The sequence below is a fragment of the Aureobasidium subglaciale genome (genome assembly GCF_000721755.1).
Source record: "Aureobasidium subglaciale EXF-2481 unplaced genomic scaffold scaffold_11, whole genome shotgun sequence".
Lineage (NCBI taxonomy): Eukaryota > Fungi > Ascomycota > Dothideomycetes > Dothideales > Saccotheciaceae > Aureobasidium > Aureobasidium subglaciale.
The window spans coordinates 624,254-648,754 of record NW_013566984.1 but is presented as its reverse complement, the minus strand read 5'-3'; the positions used below and the strand labels follow the sequence as shown (position 1 = coordinate 648,754).

At 51.8% G+C, this 24,501-nt stretch overlaps 10 protein-coding genes across 10 annotated transcripts; 5 read left to right on the top strand and 5 right to left on the bottom strand.

Moving 5' to 3' along the window:
- AUEXF2481DRAFT_47130 (uncharacterized protein) lies at positions 1–1,992 on the bottom strand (the record flags this gene model as incomplete). The annotated part of the gene is made up of 2 exons (XM_013488120.1): positions 1–1,860; positions 1,915–1,992. 2 exons carry the CDS (start codon positions 1,990–1,992, stop codon positions 1–3), a joined length of 1,938 nt encoding a protein of 645 aa, XP_013343574.1.
- A 262-nt stretch (positions 1,993–2,254) lies between these two features.
- Positions 2,255–4,189, top strand: AUEXF2481DRAFT_73536 (uncharacterized protein; the record flags this gene model as incomplete). Its single annotated transcript, XM_013488154.1, has 3 exons — positions 2,255–2,792; positions 2,840–4,117; positions 4,146–4,189. Exons 1-3 carry the CDS (start codon positions 2,492–2,494, stop codon positions 4,187–4,189), a joined length of 1,623 nt encoding a protein of 540 aa, XP_013343608.1. The 5' UTR covers positions 2,255–2,491.
- Positions 4,190–4,322: 133 nt separating this feature from the next.
- AUEXF2481DRAFT_40421 (uncharacterized protein) lies at positions 4,323–4,582 on the bottom strand. The gene has a single exon (XM_013488095.1). The coding sequence runs from the start codon at positions 4,567–4,569 to the stop codon at positions 4,414–4,416; it is 156 nt and encodes a 51-aa protein (XP_013343549.1). The 5' UTR covers positions 4,570–4,582; the 3' UTR covers positions 4,323–4,413.
- A 383-nt stretch (positions 4,583–4,965) lies between these two features.
- AUEXF2481DRAFT_29873 (uncharacterized protein) lies at positions 4,966–6,664 on the top strand (the record flags this gene model as incomplete). The annotated part of the gene is made up of 2 exons (XM_013488016.1): positions 4,966–5,266; positions 5,319–6,664. 2 exons carry the CDS (start codon positions 4,966–4,968, stop codon positions 6,662–6,664), a joined length of 1,647 nt encoding a protein of 548 aa, XP_013343470.1.
- A 2,285-nt stretch (positions 6,665–8,949) lies between these two features.
- On the bottom strand, positions 8,950–10,368 carry AUEXF2481DRAFT_29871 (uncharacterized protein; the record flags this gene model as incomplete). Its single annotated transcript, XM_013488015.1, has 1 exon — positions 8,950–10,368. The coding sequence occupies one exon, from the start codon at positions 10,366–10,368 to the stop codon at positions 8,950–8,952; it is 1,419 nt and encodes a 472-aa protein (XP_013343469.1).
- Positions 10,369–12,985: 2,617 nt separating this feature from the next.
- On the bottom strand, positions 12,986–13,911 carry AUEXF2481DRAFT_238385 (uncharacterized protein). The gene is made up of 3 exons (XM_013488237.1): positions 13,685–13,911; positions 13,158–13,629; positions 12,986–13,109 (listed from the first exon to the last, which is right to left on the bottom strand). Exons 1-2 carry the CDS (start codon positions 13,771–13,773, stop codon positions 13,161–13,163), a joined length of 558 nt encoding a protein of 185 aa, XP_013343691.1. The 5' UTR covers positions 13,774–13,911; the 3' UTR covers positions 12,986–13,109; positions 13,158–13,160.
- A 330-nt stretch (positions 13,912–14,241) lies between these two features.
- On the bottom strand, positions 14,242–15,717 carry AUEXF2481DRAFT_29869 (uncharacterized protein; the record flags this gene model as incomplete). The annotated part of the gene is made up of 1 exon (XM_013488014.1): positions 14,242–15,717. One exon carries the CDS (start codon positions 15,715–15,717, stop codon positions 14,242–14,244), a length of 1,476 nt encoding a protein of 491 aa, XP_013343468.1.
- Positions 15,718–15,930: 213 nt separating this feature from the next.
- On the top strand, positions 15,931–18,146 carry AUEXF2481DRAFT_40414 (uncharacterized protein). Its single transcript, XM_013488094.1, has 2 exons — positions 15,931–16,052; positions 16,108–18,146. Exons 1-2 carry the CDS (start codon positions 15,950–15,952, stop codon positions 17,832–17,834), a joined length of 1,830 nt encoding a protein of 609 aa, XP_013343548.1. The 5' UTR covers positions 15,931–15,949; the 3' UTR covers positions 17,835–18,146.
- Positions 18,147–21,075: 2,929 nt separating this feature from the next.
- Positions 21,076–22,324, top strand: AUEXF2481DRAFT_238181 (carbohydrate-binding module family 20 protein). Its single transcript, XM_013488236.1, has 2 exons — positions 21,076–21,526; positions 21,586–22,324. The coding sequence occupies exons 1-2, from the start codon at positions 21,168–21,170 to the stop codon at positions 22,106–22,108; spliced, it is 882 nt and encodes a 293-aa protein (XP_013343690.1). The 5' UTR covers positions 21,076–21,167; the 3' UTR covers positions 22,109–22,324.
- Positions 22,325–22,539: 215 nt separating this feature from the next.
- Positions 22,540–24,272, top strand: AUEXF2481DRAFT_65982 (uncharacterized protein; the record flags this gene model as incomplete). The annotated part of the gene is made up of 3 exons (XM_013488149.1): positions 22,540–23,101; positions 23,154–24,065; positions 24,121–24,272. 3 exons carry the CDS (start codon positions 22,540–22,542, stop codon positions 24,270–24,272), a joined length of 1,626 nt encoding a protein of 541 aa, XP_013343603.1.
- Positions 24,273–24,501: the final 229 nt, after the last annotated feature.

Below are 24,501 nucleotides of genomic sequence, written 5' to 3'. Positions count from 1 at the left end.
TCATCCCTCGAAGATACCATGGTTCAACTCAATACCCATATCCCCAGCCACCGCCCTCATCTGATCCTCAATATCCGCATCCATACCTTTACCCAACCCAAACCACTGCTTGATCTTTGCATACCAGAACCAAACATCCGTACCCACCAGCACGACTCTGAAGACCAGATGATTGGCATAGTACTTCCATCGTTGAGAAATGGTGAGATGGGGTTGCTCGGTGAGCGCGCGAGAAGCCCAGAGGCCTGTAATCTTGATACGATTCACAGGTGAGCCGAGGAATTGGTTATTGCCCTGCACGATGCGCAGGTTTCTGCCGATAAAGATGAGCTCTTGAGGCCATTTCTTCTCATCGCCGAGGATTTCTCGGATGCCATTGCGCATTTGCATTTGCATTTCGTAGGCGCGTTCTTTTTGCTCTGCTTTTGTCAATTTCTTGATGCTTTCACTGGTGCTGTTGTCGCCGCCTGTATAAGGGCGCATGAGAGTTGCAGAGGCGAAGAGGTCGGGTGAGTTTATACCCCAGCCCTTTACAATGCGGGCGATGGTTTCGTTATCGAAGGTCATGAGGGATTTCCAGAAGAGGGCGTAGTCGTGGCGGAACTCGGGGGACATGCGGATGTAGAGGCCATGGTCGATGAGGACCAGTTCGGGCTTGCCGTTGGGAAGGCGGCGGATGAAAATGTTGCCTGGGTGGGGATCGCAATGGACGAGGCCCCATAGGAACATCTGAGCTGAGAAGAGCGAGACCATGGTCTCCATGACGGGCTTGTAATTGAGACCAAGACCACCTTTGCCAGATGGACCACGCCAGCTGTCGCGGTTAGGCTTCAGTTTCTCATGGCTAGGATCGTTTGAAGATTGGATGTTCGTAGGAGGAGGGAGGAGCTCGCCACCAGCGCCGGGGCTACCTTGACGCCAGCCACCATGCCAAGTTGCCTCGATACCTTCTTTGTCCCATAAACGCACACCTTCAATCCATTCAGCAGTCATGACACGTCTGGAGCTCAGTTCGCGATATACTTGTGGGATATAGACCTTACCGCGAAGACGAGGCTCGTTCTGGACGAGGTCTCGCATCTCGTTCGCGTTGTTTGCCTCGTTGAGGAAGTCGGTCTCCAGCATCAAACGCTCCGAGATGTAAGGGACCAGACTGTAGAGAGGGATGTCGAAGCACCATGTGTAGATCTTGGAAACGACCTTGAAGGTCCACAAGTCCCAGCCGACCTGTCTCTCGATCTCTCGCTTCTGGACCTTGATGGCAACCTCTCTTCCGTCGGGAAGACGGGCCCAATGTACTTGAGCGACACTGGCACTTGCTCTCGCCGTTCTCTCCATGATGCCGTTGGTGCCCTGTGAGGCGTCAAAGCTGACACCAAAGACTTCTTCCACCTCTTTTCCAAAGTCCTCTCTGATGACTTGTCTCACATCCTCCCATGCGTTCTGGGGAGCGTCGTCGAACATAGTCGCAAACATTTTCTGGAATTCAGGAGGTAGGATGGCGCTCTGCATGGCAATTGCCTGGCCAATCTTGAGGTAAAGGCCGCCATTGTTGCGAAGGAGATGGAACAAGCGTTCGGCGCTGCGATGGTGCACGTCGGCTACCGAGTCGGCGAAGGGAGGATTTGCGCGGAAGTTGATCTTGTAGTCGAGGGCAACAACAAGGCCAGTCTCGAACGTGCGGGCAGAGCGGGTGACGACCGAGTCGAAGAAGTAGCTGTCAATGCCCAAGACGGCGGCGGACAGAAAGCCCAATTGGATCAATCTCTTGAGGAGACGTCTTGTCCGGCGGTACTGTTTGGCTGCTACAGGCCTCCCGAGCGACTCTGGAGACGGTGGTACTAGAGGCTGGAACTGTGACTGGTGCCGTTGGAATTGTTTCGCGACTGGGCCTCGACTCCACGAAGGCGATACTGTGTGTGCCACTCTGCTACGGTATGCAGGTCGTGCCAGCGCCGTGACAAGGGCACCTCGACGGCATGACGGAAGCATCTCTTCCTATGCCCGCTCGCGTGTTGATTATTCGTGCTTGGGAGGATTAGAGTCGTGCTTGTCGCCTACATGTGAACTTCTCCAGTCCACATCATGACGTATTGCATGCGCCAAGTCTCCGCAGAATATTGCCTTCCTCCATCACTTCCTCTTAAACTCCTCTATATACCACTCTCCGTCTCCGCTCAAGACACCTCGCACAATGTTTGACACATTGCATTTTTTGCTTTCTTGCTTAGACAGCAAGATCAGCACGTCTCTCCGCGCCCCCTTGCCATCCCGCGTCATATCCAGTCGCTGCCCCGCCGTTTCTCCATCTTCTCCGCTTCTCATGCATCCTATTTGCCGTATGCTAGACCATGATTATCCTTTCGCTCATGTAGTTTTCCCGTCCACTCGCGCCGTCCTCTGGGCATCATGTAGGTCCTCATACTAGACTTGGCCCGGAGGCCTTTATACCCTGTTCTCCGTGCTGCTTGTGCAGTCTCGACACCTCTCCATGCCTTCCTCCTTGTCCGCAGTCTTGCTGGCTACCCTGCTGCCTTCCTGCATCTATGCGTCCTCTCCTGTCGTCACTATCACCAATGGAACGGTCCAAGGACGCCACTCTCCCGAATGGAACCAGGATTTTTTCCTAGGCATTCCTTATGCTCAGCCTCCTATTGGAGACTTGCGTTTTAGACGGCCTCAGGCCATAAATTCTTCTTTCGAAGGCGTGTTTGACGCTTCACATTATGGTCACAGTTGCTATCAGTACGGAAGCAATTTCAATCTGAGCGAGGACTGTCTTACTATCAATGGTAGGGTGCATATCCCTGTCTTTCTCTGTCCAAGCTGATTCGTCTAGTCGTACGTCCTGCTGGTCATGAGCATCCAAAGCTGCCAATTTTGGTCTGGATATATGGTGGCGGTCTCACCTTGGGTAGCACTGCGGATCCGCAGTACAATCTCAGTGGTATTGTTGAAGCTTCGGCTCTGACTGACAATCCTTTCATTGCAGTCAGTATGAACTATCGACTGGGTGTTTGGGGCTTTCTTAACACCCCGGTCGTTCATGCCGAGGGTTCTTCTAATGCAGGTCTTCTCGACCAGAGACTTGCTCTTCGGTGGGTACAGGATAACATAGTCTCTTTCGGCGGTGATCCAAACAGAGTGACCGTATGGGGAGAATCGGCTGGAGCTCAAAGCATCGGCTTCCACCTCACCAGCTACAACGGGCGCAACGACAATCTCTTCCAAGCTGCCATCTTAGAATCAGGAGGACCAGAAGGTGCTAGTCTGAACACATTGCCCTTCTATTTCGCTGCTACCGACAATCTGACAAGAACTGTTGGTTGTCCAAGGACATGGACCTCACCCTCCCAGCTCGCCTGTCTTCGCAATCTCAGCTCGGAAGCTCTGTTTGCTTCGAACTATACTGTCGTATGGAATCCAATCGTGGATGGCGACTTCCTAACAGACTACCCTTCGGCTCTCCTTGCGCAGAACAATTTCATCCGCGTACCTCTTCTCACTGGTGCAAACACAGATGAGGGTGTCAGCTTTAGCGTACAAAATCTCAACACTACAACAGACATCTACAACTCTCTCTTCTACTGGCGCAACTACGCATTGTCTCCTCCTAACATTCGAAAGCTGTTGCAGCTCTACCCCAACAATCCTGCTGTAGAGCCTCCATACTCCAATCATGCGAATGTTACGTATCCAGCATACGGAGCTCAGTGGAGACGTTCGGCTGCTATCGGAGGCGACCTCGTGATGATAGCACAACGTCGCAGAATGGCGGAGCTCTACGCAAACACCGGCGAAAAGGTATTCTCTTACCGCTTCGATACGCCACTCTATAATGCTACGGTACCGGGCTCTGTCAAGCACTTTGACAATGTCATGTTCAGTTTCCAGAACATCTCGGGTGCCATGGGACCATTGCCTCAATATCAACACTACAAAGCATTGAGTACTGGTATAGGCAAGTTATATGCCAACTTTGTCGGTACCCACAACCCGAATGGAATAAATACGACAAATGGCACGGGCCTACCAGAGTGGCCGCAGTACACTATCGACTCGCCTACCAACGTGGTGTTGAATGCTACTGCCAGCTTTGTAGAAGCTGACACGTTCCGTAAGCAGGGCATTAGCTTCATCAACAGCATCTGGCGTGAGCTATTGGCATGATGCGGAGAACGGTGGTTGAGCAAATCCTTGAGGTTGGCAAAAGCAATGTTGAAGTAATACACGTTATCCAATCATACACTTATTGCTCTCTTGATAAGAATCATGTTGTAACAACGACCTCCGAGAAGTCGTCAAGGCGCTTTCTCCGGCGCGGGAATTGTTGGAATCGCATCTTCTCCGCGGCCGCGATCGCATCTCTTGGCAAAAACTTGGTGGGGGAGAGTAGAGAACGTCTGATTGTTACTAACAAAGTGTTTCTCTGTCATTGTAAGACTTCGAAGAGCATAAGGGCTCACCGGGCGCAGGAATATTTGGGTCGTCGGAGGTCGAAAACTTGACTGTATCTCTCGTGTCCTGAGGCTTGGGACAGTCTCCAGAACTTGATACCTTATCACGCATGTCAAAGATCGCGATGGCATAGTTTTGGTGGGAAAAGCATAGCTACGTTCGCTAGATGGGATTGCGGCTGAAATGGTGGGGCGACCAATAAGCCCATGGCAATTGGATGGGAGAGGCAATTGCGTTATCGCGGGCACCGCGTTATCGGGCTCTGCTTGTGGATGCCGAGAGAAAAAGTAGTAAGCAACCCGAGCATGAGTCTTGTAGTCTTGTGTTATCTTTCTTGTTCGTAGTTTGCTTGATATATTTGCCCTTTGCACTGCCGATTACTTGCCACTCCTTTGGTTCTTGCGATTTCTATTCTTCTTCGACACGAACTTAGTTCTTTATTGTCCCAAGGACGACTTATCGACTATCCGAAGCTTCGAACAAACAATAGGAGGCGATAGTGTTATTATGGCCACTCCAGCATTGCTTACCGCTGTCGACTCGACCAACCATGTCCACTTGATTGTTGGATCCAACCCTCTGGCCGGTGCACGATGCAACCGAGCACTCGAAGTCGGTGCAGTGCCCAAGATCATCGCCCCTGAAGATGCACAAATACACTACGCACTGGCAAAGAAGATTGAAGACGGCAAGGTGGAATGGATCAAGAGAGAGTTTCGGGACGCAGACTTGACGAATCTGGGACGAGAAGAGGTAGACAATGTTGTGGATGCCGTCTTTGTGACGACGGCAGGCAAAGGCTCCCTGAGTAAGTGGAAGTGTGAAGACAACTCTGGACGTTGGGCTAATCTATGTACCAGGCACACACATTTCTACTCTCTGCCGCAGGTTGAGAATTCCTGTAAACGTCGCCGATGCACCGAACCTTTGCACATTCACCCTTCTCTCCACCCATTCCTCGGGGCCTCTACAGATTGGTGTGACGACGTCTGGCAAGGGCTGTAAACTGGCTTCTCGCATCCGACGTGAGATTGCCTCTGCCCTTCCATCTGACCTTGGTACCGCTGTTGAAAGACTCGGTACCATCCGCCGTCGCATCTGGGAAGAGGACCACGCCACTGAGATGTCCATGGACTTGGAAGCCGAAGAGGAGGACGCGGGTCAGAATGCTCAATTTAACAAGCTCATCACACCCACCGACCTCGAAGCGGCTAGGAACAGACGCATGCGTTGGCTCTCCCAAATCTGCGAATATTGGCCCCTGCGTCGTCTGGCAGCTATCACAGATGCCGATGTCGACGCTGTATTGGCTTCCTACAGCGAGGAATCCGCTGTCGTGGCCAGCACGCCTCTGCTTAGTCCCGGAGCCTTGGATTCTAGAAGCCGCAAAGGTCGCATCATTCTAGCTGGATCTGGTCCCGGCCACCCCGACCTTCTGACTGGGCTGACACTAAAGGCGATTCGTGGTGCAGACGTTATCCTTGCCGACAAGCTTGTTCCTGCTCCTGTTCTCGACCTGATCCCCAGGCGTACGCCTGTTCACATTGCAAGAAAGTTCCCTGGAAATGCCGAAGCTGCTCAGGAAGAGCTTCTGTCTCTAGGTCTAGCAGCAGCAAAGCAAGGTCAAACTGTTCTCCGTCTGAAGCAGGGTGACCCCTACCTGTACGGTCGTGGTGCCGAAGAGTACGACTTCTTCCGCCGTGAAGGCTTCGAAGTCAGCGTTTTGCCTGGCATCACTTCTGCTCTCAGCGCTCCTTTGTTCGCCAAGATCCCTGTCACTCACCGTGCCGTCAGTGACCAGGTCTTGATCTGTACTGGTACCGGCCGCAAGGGCGCTGCTCCCGATCCTCCTGTCTACCTTGCAAACCAAACTTGTGTCTTCCTCATGTCCCTGCACAGACTGAGCGCTCTCATCGACAGCCTTGTCGCTGAGGGTAAGAACTACCCAAAGACCACGCCTTGTGCAGTCATCGAACGCGCAAGCTGCACAGACCAAAGGGTCATTCGCAGTACGCTCGAGTATGTCTGTGCTGCCGTTGAGGAGGAAGGATCCAGACCTCCTGGTCTTCTCGTTGTTGGTCTTGCATGCGAGGTGTTGGAAAAGAACCACCAGAAGTGGGTTGTCGAAGAAGGCTTCAATGGTTTCGACAACCTTGGTGAAGGCAGTCTTGATGAACTTAGCGCTGAGCTCCGTGGCGCTACTTGAAACATTTTAACTGAAAGACAGAATGGCGTTTGGGAACGGCTTGCATTTTCTTCAAAAGATACCCCTGATTTAACAAGCATAGCTAGATATACATCCAACATAGACATATACACAGGTTGTTTACAAACAAGGCGCCTTCTCTTGTTCAGGTCGTCACTGTCTCCTGTTTCCACACTCACCTGCAGCTTTCCCTGCCTTTGGGTCGTGCCTTCCCAGACAACTCTTTCACAACTTAGCCTCGACACCCAACATCACGCTCGTACGTCCACAACACAGCTGCACATCACCAGCATGGCCACCAACGGTCTCGATCTGCCCGAATGGCTACAACAGCTCTTCTCACAAGTCGATTCTGAAGGAATCACACAGGCCATGACCAACATCTCACTTCCCGATTTCTAGCGCCTCGCCCAGTTCGCCCAAGGTCAAGAACTCAACGCTGAGACTATCACCAAGCTCTACGAGGAAGCCAGCAAACTCTCCGGCGCAGAAACAGCTCTTACAGCCGCTTGTCTTGTGATTGCGGCCATCTTCCTCTGCTTTCCTTGGGCACTTGCCTCACCTCTGCTTACATTCATGGGATTCTCGAATGTCGGTCCTATTGCTGGTATGTCGTTCATGCGTCCTTCACTGTGATTTTATGCTGATGTGGTATAAGCTTCTATCGCTTCCACCTTTCAGTCCCTTTGGGGCGTCAAAGCGTTGTTCGGGCTTCTGCAGAGCGCAGCAACGAGCGGTTATAATGCACCCATCGTCGCTGGGTTTGTGCAAGAATCTTCTGCCATCAGTGCCGGGATGTCCGGCCTTTTGCTGTGCAAGTCGAAAATCTAAAGACGGCCAAGTCAGCATCAACGGTCCAAATATTGAGCCATTCGAGCCATTCGAGCCATATGTCTGAGGTGGCTCAGCGGATGAATCATGATGTACTTATGGCGTGGTAAAAGAGCCGGACTTCATTGAAGGTTGTATAGTGTAATGGTTAGCACCTCGGATTCTGATTCCGGTAATCCCAGTTCGATCCCGGGTACGACCTCATCTTTTTGTCCGTGTGTTACTTTTTGTGGTAGGAGTTAAGCTGGCTCGTGCAACGGTATGTGGAAAAACTATTTCCTGCCCGATTTTGTGCCAAGAATTCTGCTCAGCTTCCATTCACCCACCTCTCGTCCGAAGACAGACTGATACACTGACAAAAAAAAAAAGAGCCTGATGAAGAGGTTGCTCTGCCACTGTGTCAATGGTTTCCTTTATGGCGATGAACAGGCGTCAGGATTGAGTATCTGCAATAATGCATCCATCGAGCAGCTTGTCTGCAGATGAGTGAGGTATATACTGTAGCTTGCCGGCAATTGCCTCAAGATCCTGGATCCGGTCAACCGGATCCAACCTTTACAAGCTAAGGTGATGTGGTGTAGTGGTAGCATGTGTCGTTGTGGAGGTTAAAGTCCAGCAACGCCGACCCGACGGCGGTTCGATTCCGCCCATTGCCAGGATCGTTTCTTTTGCTCGTCCAACATGATCTGATAGGCAGACGTCTTTTTGGTCTACATGATTAGAATTTGAGCTCGCTGGGCACAAGAAGCTATCTTGATGCCAGGGGAAGTGGTTAGATGTGTGATTCATCATTTTCCTGCATGACAAAGACAGGGCGATAACAAGCTGTGCAAAGCCATAGTCAATTCCCGCATGAAGAGAACTCTTGGGGGAGTTGATGAAGCAGTCCTTTCCGTTGAGTATTGCTGCAATACCACAAGGTACTGTGCCTTGACACAACTACGTTTGTGACGGAGCCTAGCATGCTGGGATGTGACACATTCACGCCCCTAGTATAGCACCAAGTCAGTCACTGACAAGTCAATAAAATATTGTGGCATGTCGCTGCGAGAGACTAACGCGGGACGAGTGACTAGTCGACAGCTAGCTGGGATAAATAGTGTAAGATAATGTACCAAGATTCATGGACATGTCGATTGCAAGAGTTCTCAACGGAGACATATTGTTTGGTGTCTAGGGGTAGCAAAAACACTTAGTGGGGAGATGGTCAATGTTGTAAAGCAAGGAAGAACGTGAAGGGAGGCAGTATTTGTTTCAAGGATAAGGAGAGTGTATTTTGTATAGATCGTAACCATAAAATTCCAAAAACATCTCGTAACAAGCGCCATCGCTGTTCTGTTCTACCCAAAGCTCCAACGCTCGTAGTGTGGTGTATATATATAAAATAAAAAAAGGAAAGGAAATCGTCAAAAAGGTTTATTTACAAGGTGATCTCCAACAGGCTAAGCAGATGCTTAGTTCTTGATCTCGCCAACATACTGCTGCTCGGTGATGGACATGGAGCGCTTGGTGATGACGGCACCACCCTCAACACCGGCGGCGGCAACAATGTCATCATCGTGCTTGACACGGAGAACGGCGAAGCCTTCCTTGTTCCAGTGGAAAGCGACGTAAGCCAGGACCACGAGGAATCCAACGAGGGGCACAACGAAAGAGATGCGGGTGTTGGCAGCATCAGCGATAGCACCCTGGATAGGTGAAAAGACCGCTCCTCCCGCGACTCCCATGACGAGGATACCGGCACCGCGGCGAGTGTGGATACCGAGGTTGGCAGTTCCCATAGTGAAGATAGTAGGGTACATGGGAGCCATGAAGAAGTAGATGGCCATAACAGCACCGATGGAGCCCTTGCCCTTGCCAGCGCAGACGTAAGCGTTAAGAGCGATGGTGGCAATGGAGTAGAGGACCATGATGAAGCTGGAAGACAAGACAGTGGCAAGACCGGTGGCGATGAAGCGACCGACGGTGAAAGTGATCAGAGCGTAAGAGAGGAGGTTGGAAGCCTGAGTCTCAGCCCAGCCAGCGTTGTCGACAGCGTAGTTGATGAAGAAGGCACCGATGGTAACCTGGGCACCGACGTAGCAGAACTGGGCGATGAAACCGCAGATCATGTTGTACTCCTTCCAGATGCTACCCTGACCAATCTCGCGACCCTCGATATCGTGCTCGGGCTCGACAAGGGAGTTATTGCGCTTGGCCTCCTCAGCAACTTCTGGGAGCTTGGCGAAGACGAACAGAATGGCAACAGCAACACCGAGGCAGGAAACACCGAGGTAGACGAACTGGACGTTGGTGAGGTTGTTAGCGTTCTTGCCGGAGAAGAAGGCCTTGGAAGCGATGAGGGGACCAATGAAGGAAGCGACACCGTTCCAGGCCTGGCAGAATTGGAGACGAGGAGAGGCAGTCTTGGGGTCACCAATGACAACGGCGTAGGAGTTGGCAGCAGTCTCAAGAGTGGCAAGACCGCAAGCAATGACCAAAGTGCAAGCACAGAAACCACCGAAAGATGCAGAGGCGTTCGCCTTGGAGGAGAAGTGAGCAGTAGGCCAGAACATGACAGCACCGATGGAGTAGAGAGAGAGACCCATGAGAATACAGATCTTGTAGCCGAATCTCTTGAGGACCTCAGCAGCGATGGGGGAGAAGATGAGGTAACCACCACCGAAGTACATGACCTGGAGACCGGTAGACTCGAGCTTGGTAATGCCAAGGACATTCTGGAAATGCTTGTTCAGAACATCGAGAAGACCGTAAGAGAAACCCCAGAGGAAGAAGAGCGAGGTGATGAGGGCGATGGGGAAGATGAGCTTCTTTCCGGTGAGGAAGCCACCAGCGATGGTGGTAGTAGCGATGGGAATACCGCCGCCTGCCATTGCTACGATTGTTGATGTAGAAGTGGTAAAAGGATTGTTAGGTGCAGGAGCAATTAAGCTGGATCCTTGGTAATGAAGGTGTTATTCAAACAATGAACGATAGTAGAAGACTGAAGAGTCTGAATGAGAGACTTGGATCTGCTGATTGTTGCTGGATGATGATTGTTTCCTGGGAGCAGACAGAGCTGGTACTTATACTGCTCGCCTTCTAAATTCCAACCCATGGGGACTCCAGATCTGGACAAGCACGTACCGTCTACTTCCATGCATGGACCATACAGCGACGAAGTTTACCGTCAAACGGCCAGCAGCCGGCATAAGCTAGAACGCTTTGACCCACGAGTATTCGGTCCGAAGCTGCAAGACCGCCTGGGGTTGGGTGAGCTCCAGATGACAATCGGTCCGGGGACAGCTGGGGATGGTGGGGGATGAGCAGGCTGGCCAACAATCGCTCGTCGATCTAACGATTCATCCAAATTCCGTATGAGTAATGAAGTGTAAATCGATGAGATGTCTCGTCCCTCCGCCTGCCAGCTGGTCTCGGCTCTCTGGGGGACGGTAGCAAAGCTCTTGCGTGAACATACGAGTTCACCAATTCTCATGCATCGGACTCGGTATGCATGGAGTGGCTCTCTCGGGGCGAGTAACCTATCATACGCCACGTCAAACTAATTGCATTAAATCCGGCACTTAGTTTGCACAACGTTGCGGCTGTCAACATCATCTTGCAGTAAATTTTTGGCAAGCTGTGGCTGCTAGTCAGAGTCAAGGGGTGTGCCACAAACGCCCATTGTCGTGATCATGCATGAATAATGTGATGGTCTGATAACGGCACGCACGGTAAGCAGACTCCTCGATCTTCGAAAATTTGGTAGATTTTCGTGAGCAGGAATCAGATTCACCGTACGGATGCGTTCGAGGCCTATAGTACAAGCAACATTATTGTCTTGCTGCAGTTGCTTGACACCAGCACTGGATCTCTTGTCAATTTCTTGCCCTTGGCGAACTGGATAGCTTGTTGCTCTGGGCGGTCTTACCCGTTCGTTCGACCGCTCATCAAGCAGCGGCTGCAGAACACAAGCGGTCTGGAGCACGCTAAGGGGGGCGGCTAATCTCCAGGTTTCGTGGAGACGTCGCGCTAGGAGATCACCGCATACCTACCGTAGAAAGCAATCGGGCCGAAGATCATCAACCACAGCTACCGACGGTCTTGAGGCTTCCCCAAGGGGAAATCTTCTCGACCTTTTCTATGGCAACTCTGCGTTGACTTGATCCTTCGTGTCAAAAGTTGCCTCGTTGTCACAGAAGGTCATGCTGTGGCTGGCTTCCCGCACGTCTAAAGCACACCAGACCGCGGCAACGACTGATGAGGCTTCTCACAGCTTTTTCACAGCTCTCCAATGCTGCCGAGTTGAGGCCGCATGGGCTTGAAGTTTTGGCGCTCATCTCCCCATCCCCACGGTCAATAATGTTTCGCGCAAAACGATGAGTGTCGGACATGATATGGGGAGACCCCACTTGGTAGAGCGCTACCCCTCGATAGAGAGCAAGCGGGGCGAGCTTGGGCAATGGGGAGCCGTCGTGGTCGCTTCTTTTCTCCCATCGTTCATCATGCCCCGTGGAGATGGGGTGAGCTGGAGAGCGCGACGTGCCTCGGCGGTCAATAAACATGTTTTCCCAGCTGCTGTCAATCTCATGCCTTGCAGAATCGATTGAGTGCCTTGGATGACGCTCACCCGTCTGTGGTAGCGTGACCTCCTTCCCTGCCTACTCTTGCGCGCGTAGTGCATTTTGCTTTTTACCCTTCTTTTGCTTGTTCTTGTGAAGGAGGATTATTGACTTCTTCCATGTACCTTTCGATCTTCCAGAAGGTCATGAGGCGCGGGATGGAAGGAAGAAGCGGCATGTTAGAAAGAGGAGTAGTCGCGGCATGCAGGATGATGATTGAGGCTGGATTTCCACGGGCGAGCAGCATCACCTTCACACAGACCCACAGCAAAGGCACCTTTTGTCCCTGGGCTCGAGTCCAACAATAATGCGGAGGTTTATTGCGTCCCGATCTCGCCAAGAGTCAAAGCAGACCACATTGAGTTTGATTCACGGGAGATCTCCACGGAGATAATGACATTGCTGGGGAAGACGACGGCATACCACCTCCCCGTGTGCGAAACACTGTCACACTTACAGCTGTCTCAAGGCACAATACTTTCTTAACATGCGATGTTGTCATCGAGATACTTTATGTTAACGACTCTCTGAGCTGGACTCATTGAAACGAGATGTGATTGTGCCTTTATACAGCTTGTCGTTGCCCTGCTTTGATCATTGGGGGAAGAGGGTGTGACAGTATTTTGCACACGGGAAGGTAGCGTTCATTGGTTCGTCGCCACGCCTTACTGACCAGACGGTCTCCCTGTTCGCGAGGTCGTCGATAGGCTATCGAGGGAGAGGGCGATTGTTTGAACACAGAGATATGGAGGAAGAACAACATAGGGACATTAACCGACCACACGAGAGCTCATGTGCAAGAAGAATTGGGTTGGAGCAATGTCTTGATGTAGTGTCAACACTACTCGTATATGGACCAGAACAACTACAGCTACTGGGTAGTCCGTGATGCTTGTCACTCGTCACATGCAAACGCGTAAAGCTATGCACGACTTGATGCACAATCTAATCCATGACCACCAAAAAGGTGTTGGAGCAAAGCTCAGTCGAAACAGCATGGAGACTTTTTGGGCCTTTAAGTGTCAGTCCTTGATGTGTGGCCACGGAGTGGGTAGACTGACCAATCAAGAGTCGAACCAATCGACGCGAAGAAGAAGACGACCTTTGCGATCGAGAGTCGTCTCGTCCCAGCCAGTCCATCCAGTGTGATCGCCTCTCGAATCACGGTGATCGTCCTTGGAAAAGAAGCGACAGAGGCTCTTCATGACCTGCACGACTGTAACGCCCGTCTTGTTGGTGCACTGAACTGCGGGCCAGTTGGTGACCTGGAGGCGGAGGAAAGCGACTGGAGGGTCGGTAGCGTGTTCTTCGGCAGCGCAAGTGTCAGTGAGGGCTGTTTCTCCATCGCCGTCGGCGGTCCAGAAGTACACGTGCTCGATCTTGGTAGCACACTCGTATGACATGCTTTCGAAGGCTGGATGGAGGCGGACATCGTCCAGGTTGATAGTTCCTCCGTCCGGAACGACGGCCTTGGAGCGAAACATTGTCTTCTGGCAATCAGGGTTCTCGGTGTGGGACTTGAAGGTCTTGCTCCTGAGGTTCGCATGATCAGTATGGTATCAGGAAACGGGACTGCGATTGAAATTACACAGCCATGCACATCTTGAGTTCAGAGTAGTCAAGATAAGACACAACATCAAGCCAGAGTTGTTTGGGCAGCTCGATAGTGCTAGCCATGATGATTCGCAAATGCACGGTGTCGGACAAGTAGTGGGGGGGGGTGAGAGTCGGAGTTGTGAGTGAATGTGGAACTAGAGAAGCTGGCTTTGAGGTGCGCGCGTCTGCCTGGCGCAGGGTACGAGGAAGGTGCGTGGGAAGTCGACGACTGCGTTGGAAGCAAAGTGCCAACCTTCCGCAAATCTGACTCAGGTTTTCTGCCAACACCGTGCAAAGTGATTTGTGATCGCGACCAGACTCTGGGCTTATGCTCGGTGGGTGATACGCGTGAAATGTATGCTCTTGCAGGGACCAAATTCGTGGATGCGCGCGAGCGTTCGGTATGGTGACGGGCACAGAAAAGGATGTCCGAGACTTGCCAGGCAGACCTCACGTCACGATGGAAGGCACGGGTATCGTCTCGAAGGTAGTGATACATCTGTAGAGCGTGCACTTCGTGTTCCGCGATAGAGACTAGACCTGTGGTGCTTACTCCATCATATCAGCCCAGGACTTTTTCTCCATGCCAGGAGTGATTTGTTCATCCAGGTCAATCCTTTCCATCTTTGCCTTTGTTGGGAAGGCCATGGTTGGTGGTGGCGCGGTATCGAACTTAGGAGCTGGTGCCGCGCTCGACAGATCTGGGAAATCTTCAGGCCTGGGACCAGATTGAGAGGATGGTTTCTCTTCTTGAGGAGCACGTCCACCTCTGCCTGATCCACCACGACCTCCTCTTCCACGACCTCTTCCCCTACCTCTATCCTCGCGATACATGTATTCGCGTCCATCAGTGTAGTCTTCTTTGTCACCTCCGAAGCCCTCACGAGAGCTTCCTGGATTCCGCTGGCCGGTAACACCACCATGCGCACCACGTCCCCGACCGGCGGGCTGTCTAGGACCTCCAAAGGCATCTGCATCATCCGGCTTCTCGGCGTCCCATTCCCTACCACCCACGGCTTTGAGTTTCCGCAATCTATTCTTCTCTCTTTCGCCCATCATCTGCTGTCTATCTCTACGTTCTTCTTGTCTACGCTTAGCAGCGACCTCTTCACGCTCGGCAAAATTGGCAGCGTCTTCCTCAGCACGAGCATGGGCGGCAGCGAGTTTCTCGTTTTTCAGTGAGATCTTGGACATCTTGTCGGCGAGCTCTTGCTCGCTCAGCTTTGGCTTGCGTAGGCCTCCGGTCGCAGTCCGGTCACCACGTACGGCATTTGTGGTCGGTTTGGATGGTTCGGTAGGAGCAGCTGGTAGTTGTTGATCTTGTGGTTCGGCCGTATCCCTTGACTGGGCGTCTTTAGGTTGGGCATCCTTGGATTGAACATCCTTGGGTTGGGCATCCTTGGGCTGAGCATCCTTGAGTTCAGCATCCTTCTTGATCCGGTCCTGGTTGTTACGACGAGCATCACTCTTGTTGCGATCCTGATTGTTGCGACGAGGATCGGTGTTGCTGCGATCTGTGTTTTTGCGGTCGTGAGTTTTGCGATCTTCAGTATTGCGGTCTTGGTTGCTGCGGTTTTGTGTAGTACGGTCTTGGTTGTTGCGGTCCTGGTTCCTACGGTCTAAATTGCCACGGTCCTGGTTGGTACGGTCCAGTCTGCTGCGGTCCTGGTTGGCACGGTCCTGGTTGCTGCGATCCTGATTGTTACGGCCCCTGCCTCTTCCACGTCCTCTGGCAGCACCACGTGGGCGACTTGGCGTAGAGCTCGTGGGAATTGGACTTGATTCTTTGGAAGCTGGTGATGGATCTGACGGTGATACAGCTGTGGCAGTAGGCAGGTTGACTTCTGGTGGGACGGCAGACTCGGCCTGTGTCTCGGGCTCGGTAGCGTCTTGGACGTCTTGATGTACAGGTTGTATGTCATGGGTGAACAAGTCGTCTGGAGCTCGCGTCTGCATTGACTGGTCGTACTGGATGTCGTCAAACAAATCATCCTGTTGCGCTCCGGTCTGTGCAAACTCATCCATGTCGTTGTTCGTGAGTAAGATCAGTTGCTGGAACTTCTGCTAGTGTCAAGATCAAGGTCAAGATCAAAGTCAAGATCAAGGTCAAGATGTTGCAAGCAAGGTCAAGCTGTATCGAACTGTCCAGCCCTCGGCCTTCATTTGTCCGAGCTCTCTTTGCGCGCCGCTTGGCGTCGCATACCGTCATCAACATTTCTTTGCTACTTCTATCATCAACCATTGTTCACCTCGCGCCATGGACGACGCGCCTGATCGCAAGAGGCTGAAGCCTACATATCAGCCTGCGCAAAATCTGCCACCGCTACCATCGGGGTGGACCGAACATACGGCTCCAACAGGTACAGCATCGAGACCAACTCTGTTTCTCGTCAGATGTTCACTAACGTCTCGCAGGCCACAAATACTACTATAATGCCGCGACGAAAACATCAACATATACTCGTCCAGCTGTGACTCCGCCTCAAGCTCCCACTCCCACTCCGCCTCAACCACAACCTGCATTTTCTCCTTCGCCAACTGCCTACGCTACAACCTATCCTCCCAACCAGTACGCTGCGGGTGCTGCCACTCAATACCCCTCGAACGTCGCCGCGCAATACACTCAACTCCCTGCCGCGTACAGTCTTCATCCCGCGAACCCACAATACAATGCCTACCCACCACATTCCCACCTTCCATCCACTTCTGCTGCTCCATCTCACGAGCCAAGACGCCGACCACAGCCTCAGGATCGTCCGAAACGCAAAGAAGTCATTCCCACTTGCAAACCATGGGTCGTCGTATACACAAAGCTCGGCCGACGCTTCGTCCATAATCCCGATACCAATGAGAGTTTCTGGAAGTTCCCCGATCACGTCATGAAAGCTGTCGTCGACTTTGACCGCCTGAAACTGGACGAGAAGCTTGGTACATCCGAAGAGGTTAGCGGTGCGAACAAGACACCTGTGGCAGAACGTGCGGCCCTCAAGGCCTCAAAGAAGCCTGGAGAGAAACCCGAGGAGAAGGCTGAAGGGAGAGCAAAAGCTCAAGAACCTGAAAAGGCACAAGCAGATGCTGCTGCATCTGATTCAGAGTACGAGGAGATCGAAGTCACAGACGATGAGGACGAAGAAGGCGGTGCTCCCCGTCAGGACCATGGCGATGCAGAGGTCGAGGACGGACCTCTCGAATTCGACGAAGACGACATCGCCTACCAACTAGCCGCAATGGAAGATTCATACGGTCTCGATCGCGGCGAATTCGGCGGTGGCGGTGAGGATGAGTACGAAGAGGGAATGGAAGGTATTCCTCTGACTGACGAAGACGGCGCTGCTCTATTCTGCGATATGCTCGAAGACCAACACATTTCCCCATATACACCTTGGGAAACTCTCATCTCCGACGGCCGCATCATAGATGACAGCAGATACACCGCCTTGCCGACCACCAAACGCCGAAAGGAGGTATGGAGTGACTGGACCCGTGAGAAAATCACACAGCTCCGTGAACAAAAGGCAAAGCAGGAGAAATTAGACCCGCGCATATCATACCTGTCTCTGCTCTCTGACAAAGCAACACCCAAACTCTACTGGCCCGAGTTTCGCAGAAAATACAAAAAAGAGGATGCGATGCGTGATGCGAAGCTGAGTGACAAGGAGAGAGAAAGGCTCTACCGTGAGCACATCAACCGGCTGAAAATATCTCCTTCGCAACTAAAAGCAGACCTGGTTTCTCTTCTCAAGTCACTCCCCTTGAAACAGCTCAACAGAGATACTAGACTCGAGAGTTTACCTAAGGATCTCCTGACCGATATTCGCTTCATATCTCTAGCCTCGAAAGCTCGTGACGATCTACTGGAGGCTCATATCTCTACTCTGTCTCCGGCACCTGATGACGAAGAAGCTGCGACTGAGGAAGAGAGAGCAGAACAGGAGAGGCGAGCAAAAGAGAGGAAAAGACGAGAGCAGGCATTGAGGGAGAGGGAAGAGACTGTCCAAGAAGAAAAGAGGAAGAGGGACAGAGATTTGGCCGTTGGGCGTGGAAGGCTGGGCGAGGCAGAGAGGGAGTTGGAGATGGCTATGAAGGTCGGGAGAAGTGGACTGAGAGCACACATAGATGAGGCTAAGGAGAATGAGCAGTAGACTCCACGGCCTGGTCGTAGTCGCCCTGCAACTCAATATAGCATTTGTCTCTCGGCATCATCGTTCCAGATACAGAGAAGAGGAGCTCTTGCCTTGAGACAGCTACAAATGTGACAGTCTTTCGCACACGGGAAGGACGGGCGCTGTGTGATTGTGCTTGGCGTCTCACTCCCAAGTCAGGGTTGTTGGTGGTACAACCCTGTCTATGTTTATTATCCTCATCTGTCAACGTATTGTGATCAACACAGACTTGGAACGACAATTTACTTGGCTTGACGGTTACTAATAATCATCTATGAATGAATATGTGTCACTCGAACTGCTCGGTGTCTTTTCTGAGACCGGACATGACAAATGCTCGAGAACGAGTCAGTAGCATTTCTCACCGTGTTGAAAAAATGAAGACACAGGTGACCCAAGTGATAAATGATTTCGAGTTGTTATATTACCTGAAGTTTTACCCACTCCTGTCAAAAGTATCAACAATGATCGTAGAAGAAGATCAGGCAGGTATCCAGGCACAGATGACATTGTTGTCGTCCTTCAAAGATTTCTTGTCACTCGTGAGAGTTATGTAGGATCTACGCGGACCATCATTTCATCAAGCCTCGATAGTATAACGGCTAGTACGAAGGTCTCATATCGGTCATCAATATGACCAAGCATGGCTTGGGTAATCCTTAGATGGGAGTTCGATTCTCCCTCGAGGCATTCTTTTTTTCGTTGATTCATTCGCTCGGTTGGTTGAAGGAAATCTAGTTTTGGTGGTCCGCAAGACTGTGGGGCCGGATTTCCGGGCATGGACTGGTAACGCCCGACATCAACTTCTGAGCACTGTGCTTCCATTAATTACTACAGCATCCATTTCTTGCTACAAATATCAAAAGTCCAGCAGTGGTTCGTATATACTAAACTTCCTTCCGCATGTTCGTCTTCAACATTTGTCGGGCCTGCATATCGTCTTCAATTCGGGCTGTACCAACGCGTGAACGAGTAAGTGAAGATGGTCCGATGCCCAAGCCTTTCTCGAATATCTACTGGATAACTTGTCCCACGGCATAAATCTAGCCACGCACAGGCAATCAGTCACATACTACATACCTGGCTGACTTGCCTCTTCCCCGTGTGCTAAATTCTCAGTGACTGGCTGACTTGCCTCTTCCCCGTGTGCTAAATTCTGTCACATCGATGCATCTACTTTCAATGATCAGAGCAGAGCGACAACGCAACGCATAGTCATATTTTAAATCGACACAACCAATGCAGGGAGTCGTTGCATGGACGTGTCCAGTCCCAGGGAAATTCGTACCTTAGGACAGCTATAAGTATGACTGGCAATTTTCCGCACATGAGGAGGCTGATACCGATCGACCAAATATTGACCTTACGAGTCTTCAACGTTTGGGAGGAGTCCCGAGAGCTGTAGATTATCATATGTTGGTCTGGAAGAGCTGGATAGTTGGTTCGGTTGCGTCATCGGGGCTCCTGAAGGGCATACAATCGTCAAGAGGCAGCGAGTAGTTCACAGACTTGAGAGGGTCCGTGGAAGGAGTGCACCCAGCCATCGCTGGCGGATACACTTATGATCTGCCTGATAACCAAAGCGCAGCAGAGTCCTAATTTCAGCTGGGAGCGTGCTTTGAGCCAGCAAATCTCGTCTAACAATGCCTACCAGCCACAAGGAACGCGCTAATCAACCATTGCAGGGCAAGCCGAAGTCTTGAAATCCAAAGACGGACTGTGGAAAAGCATAGTGATATTCCGTATCGACACACGTAACGCGAGGAGTCCTCAAGCAGTTGTATCTCAGTGCCATTGACCAAGATCCAGAGAAGTTTGTGCCTTGAGACAGCTACGAGGGTCAGATTCTTCGCTTACAGGGAGGCCAGAGATCTCACTGTGGCATGATGTTGCCATTGCTGCAGGATCCATTGGACAACAACTCAACTTTCCCGGCACAAGGGAAAAGGTGAAAGCGTCACCGATGGTATGTTCTTCTGCACCTGAAGTTGCAGGTAGACCGGCTAGGAACAACATAATGCTTTGCGGGTGATGAGACCTTGAGTTTGAGCAGGAGCGTGATCAGCCGTGTCTCCCAGATCGCACGAAAAGAGTGATTCGAGAGTTGAGAATCTCACGTGACCTAGACAGGGTCGGTACTTCAACAGCGACACCCGGATGTCTTTGTCCTTCCCGGGATCAGGTGGCCCCGATGATGGTCCTGTAGGCGATGAATGGTTCCTCGGAGGGATTGAAGACTACGATCTCATTGCTGGTCTGCCGAAATCGGGTATGTCTGAGCTAGGTGACTCTCGGGACTTGCAAGAAGCTCAAGTGTGTGATCTTCTCGTGCGTTGCAAGCTAGCTGCGAAGGGCTAGTGCCGCGAGAGAACGCGTGATCGTCTCCCAACAACATTGGTCGATCTCTTCTGCAATGCACTACTGAGTATTTCTAGATGAGATAGAGCCTCGGCGTGATTAATGTACAAATGTTCTGTTTAACAATCACGACCCAACTTTCACGCATTCTCTTCGCACGTGTTTGCGATCACCGCTGCTGGAACTACCTCAAACTTTCATCGTGGTCGTCCCAATTTTTCGCTGGCAAGCTTGCTGTGTGGCGCATCACTCGATGTAGTTCACCGCTCGTCCAATATTAGCAGGAACGAGCTATGTGCTCAATCGGGTGTCTATACAGTGTAATTCTGGTAGCCTGGGGAGCATCTCGGGTTGCACAACTATCAGGGTGGGGTGCATGAATGACAGTATACAGGTCCAACAGATCAGCCAATAGACCAATGCAGTCACCCGGTAGTTTACTCGAGTACAAAGCTGGATCCGAGACGCCATCAATGAGATACAATAGTTGTTCCGACGCTCAAACAGCCGACTGAACATGGAGACATGGAGATGGACTTGACAGATAGTCCTGAAGGGCGGAGCGAGTCATGGAGACGGAGCTCCGAAGAAGGCCAAAATAGCTCGGCATACGGCTGTAACCGTCGTGGTGATCGAGCGTCATGCAGCACGGCATACGAAAGCTGATCAGTTCCTGGCAGATTTCTGCAGATCCGGCGCGCGAAATGGTCCGTGAAACAATTGCTTGAAGGTTGAACTTGCAGGCATCTCTGACGCTGCGCCGTCCCATTTGTGCATCGGACGTGTAATGAAATGATCTGCAGGATCTTTCTTGCGTTTGACTAAATTCATGCAAGCCGACCTACAAGATAGGTAGACATGCCACACCCAAGTTAGCCCAGTTCTTCTCTTTCTATTTCCTCTCATCTGTTGTTGTCGTTACTGTCACGCTTGAAATCTGTTTCCCGTCCAGCGATGATGTGGAAGACTGTCGCTTCCATTGCTTCGTCTTGCTCTCTTGCAGCAGCAGCATACTCACCCATCGTCATCGAGAATCTGAGCACCCATCAACCAATCGGAAACCCTGCAGGACAAACCAACTACTATCGTATCGACTTCGATGTCTCGTCACCTAACGGCGGAGCCCGAGCGTCTGCGAACTGCCAAACGTTCTGGGGAGATAACTCGTGGCTCGAACCAGAGGCCTATAGTGTTGCTGTTCCTACAGGCAAATGGATTGCTTGCAATTCCAGTGACTTCAGGTTCCAGCTCTTTCCCTACTTTAGTATCGGAAACTTCAGCCTTGCCGTGCAGCAAAACTTTACCGATGATGCGTAAGTGCCCATATGATGACCCATAAAGATGCAGCTATGTCGGTCTAACAGGCGATCAGACTCAATCAAGAGATGTTTGCGAACGGAACCACGCAGATTAGCAACTTGACATCGTCGTTGACCTGTGATATCAACCCTCAGGAAGTGATGTATCAACAACACGCACATGGCGACTGTAACATGGCCAGCAATGCCAGTGTATCGGTTAGAGTCGAGGCGGAAGCGTGTACTTCTGGCAAAGTCAAGGCTATATTCGAAGTGACTGGATCGTTCGAGAGCGACCCGGAATCGATACTTCTGGTTGGCAGTATTCCTGAACTCGGAGGATGGGCACCGTCCAAAGCAGTGACACTGTCGGTGCTCAATCCGGAGAGCGAGGGAGTTCCAAGCTTTGGCGCCAGACTCGACATTGTTTCGGGGAGTCAATTCGAGTATAAGTACATTTTGCGTGGAGCAGATGGAAGCGAAACATGGGAATGCTGCGAGAACAGAGTGTATACGGTACCAGCAGATTCGGCTTGTACCGAGAGCAGGATCGGCCCAGACTGGTTTCGCGGTGGAGGTTCAGCAGTTCAGACATGAGGAATTGCCAGATTATAGATGGGCCTGGGATGGTCTGACGAGATGGATTCAAGAAAGCGATGGTTGCAAACATTTGGCAAGGTTAATATAATAATGCAAGGTCATGGTTGTTATTGCAAGGTCTCGCGAGGGTTGATGATCTGGGTGGTTGATGAGTGACGGACGTCATTTAGCGGAGGGAGCTTCGGTGGACAGTGGGGGAGGCTTGCACATGATTGAATGGTCGAGGATCACACCGAGTATTCGAGCAATCAAGACTTCACACTTAGACCAACACACGACATCTAGCCCATAGACGCCGTGGTAAAAGTATCGCCACGAGCAGCATCGTGCCCGATTCCCTTACCGTGGCTGCACCCTTGGCCGCCAAGCGTCCGCGCAGTGCGTCGCCGCCAGAGGTAGAGGCAGAGGCAGGGCGTAAGAGAGGCAGGATGCACCTCCAGCCAGAAGACGGAGGCAGGACCAAGCACGCCGCGAATGGCGCCTCGGAAAAGGCAGCTCATTCTCACTCGGCCAGTCACTTCTACGGCCACAACCGACAAGAGGTGACACGCATCATCATCCAAAGTCTCTCGGACCTGGGCTACCAAGACACGGCCCAACAACTAAGTCAAGAGAGTGGCTATGAGCTCGAGATCCCGAATGTAGCCGCCTTCAGGACCGCTGTGCAGCATGGAAAGTGGACAGAGGCCGAGGCCTTGTTGTTTGGAGACGCCAGCCGCGAACCTCTCCCGCTGTGTGAAGGCGCCAAACGAGATGAGATGCTCTTCCTGATGCGCCAGCAAAAATACCTCGAACTGCTCGAGCTGCGCGACCTCTCAAAAGCCCTGATGGTCCTGCGGCAAGAGCTGACTCCGCTGCATCAGGATGTGCCCCGTCTACACGCTCTTTCCAGCCTGATCATGTGTCGCGGAGCCGACGACTTGAGGCTTCAAGCACAATGGGACGGAGCGGACGGCACTTCGAGACGAGACTTGTTGTCCGAACTGTCGAGTAGGCTTCGTTTGCTCCTCCGTCCAACACTCCCAGCTGACCCAGACTCCAGAGTCAATCTCACCGTCCGTCATGATCCCCGAACACCGCCTCGCCGTCCTCCTGGACCACGTCCAGCAGCAGCACATCGATCAATGTCTATACCACAACACCACCCATCCACCCTCGTTACTGCACGACCACGTTTGCGAACGCGACCAATTCCCTCTACATATCCTCCAAGAGTTGCAACATCATGGCGACGAAGTCTGGCATCTCGAATTCTCACACGATGGCTCCATGCTGGCCACTGCGTCAAAGGACAACACTGTAGTCATCTACGACACCACCTCGTGGATGCCCATATGCCGTCTGAACCAGCAAAAGCTTCTCAACGAGTCCGGTGTCTGCTACGTTGCATGGAGTCCCGACGACACTTATATCCTCGCTTGCTCACAAGCAAAGGAGCTTGTCGTCTACCAAGCTCGCACAGGCACTCGTCTTGGGGGCGTCGATCACTTTTCATACCCAGTCACTACAGCTGTCTGGGCCCCTGACGGCCAAAGCTTTGTTGTTGGCTCGCAAGATTCTAAAAGACCTCTTGGCCTCTACCAACTAGCCGACCAGTCATTACTACATTCATGGACGAGCCATGATTCCCAAAGCCTCCGCGTGAATGATTGTACCATCTCAGCAGATGGTACAAGACTTGTCGCTATAAGCAACGACAACCGCGTCATCGTCTACGACTTCAAGACTCGTCTGAAACTCCAAGAGTGGGTCATGGAAGACAGGCTGACATGCGCAACTCTGAGTCGTGACGGCAAGTCACTTCTAGTTAGCATGAACGAAGGCCGTCTGGTGCTCCTCAACTCGGATACTGGCGAAGTCCTGCAACGTTACACTGGCCTTAGCCAGAGTGAATTTGTCATAAGAAGTACCTTTGGTGGTGCTGGTGAGAATTTTGTGATCAGTGGCAGTGAAGGTAATCTGAGTTTGAACCCCCCTGAGAGTGTGCCTATTTGCTGACTACGAGCCAGACTCGCGAGTCTATATCTGGCGGAAACACACCGGCCAGCTCGTTGTTGCACTAGAAGCACATCCACCTGGCACCGTAAATTCGGTAGCCTGGCATCCCACAAATCCGGCCATCTTTGCTTCTGCCGGCGACGACAGGAGAGTCAGAATGTGAGCAATCACTTGTCCACGTTTGTTGTGATTTCAAGATGCTGACAGTCTTGCTATAGATGGTCTAATCGACCTGCTGATCGCCAACGTTCCTCTTTCATGGCCAACATTCCTTAGCAAGGACACTACGTCCTTTATTCTTACGTTACTGCATCCCGGCGCTGGCTCACGCGACACCACGATCGCTGTTTGATTTTGCTAATTGTCTTTTCTCTTTTGCTGGGGCGGCACAG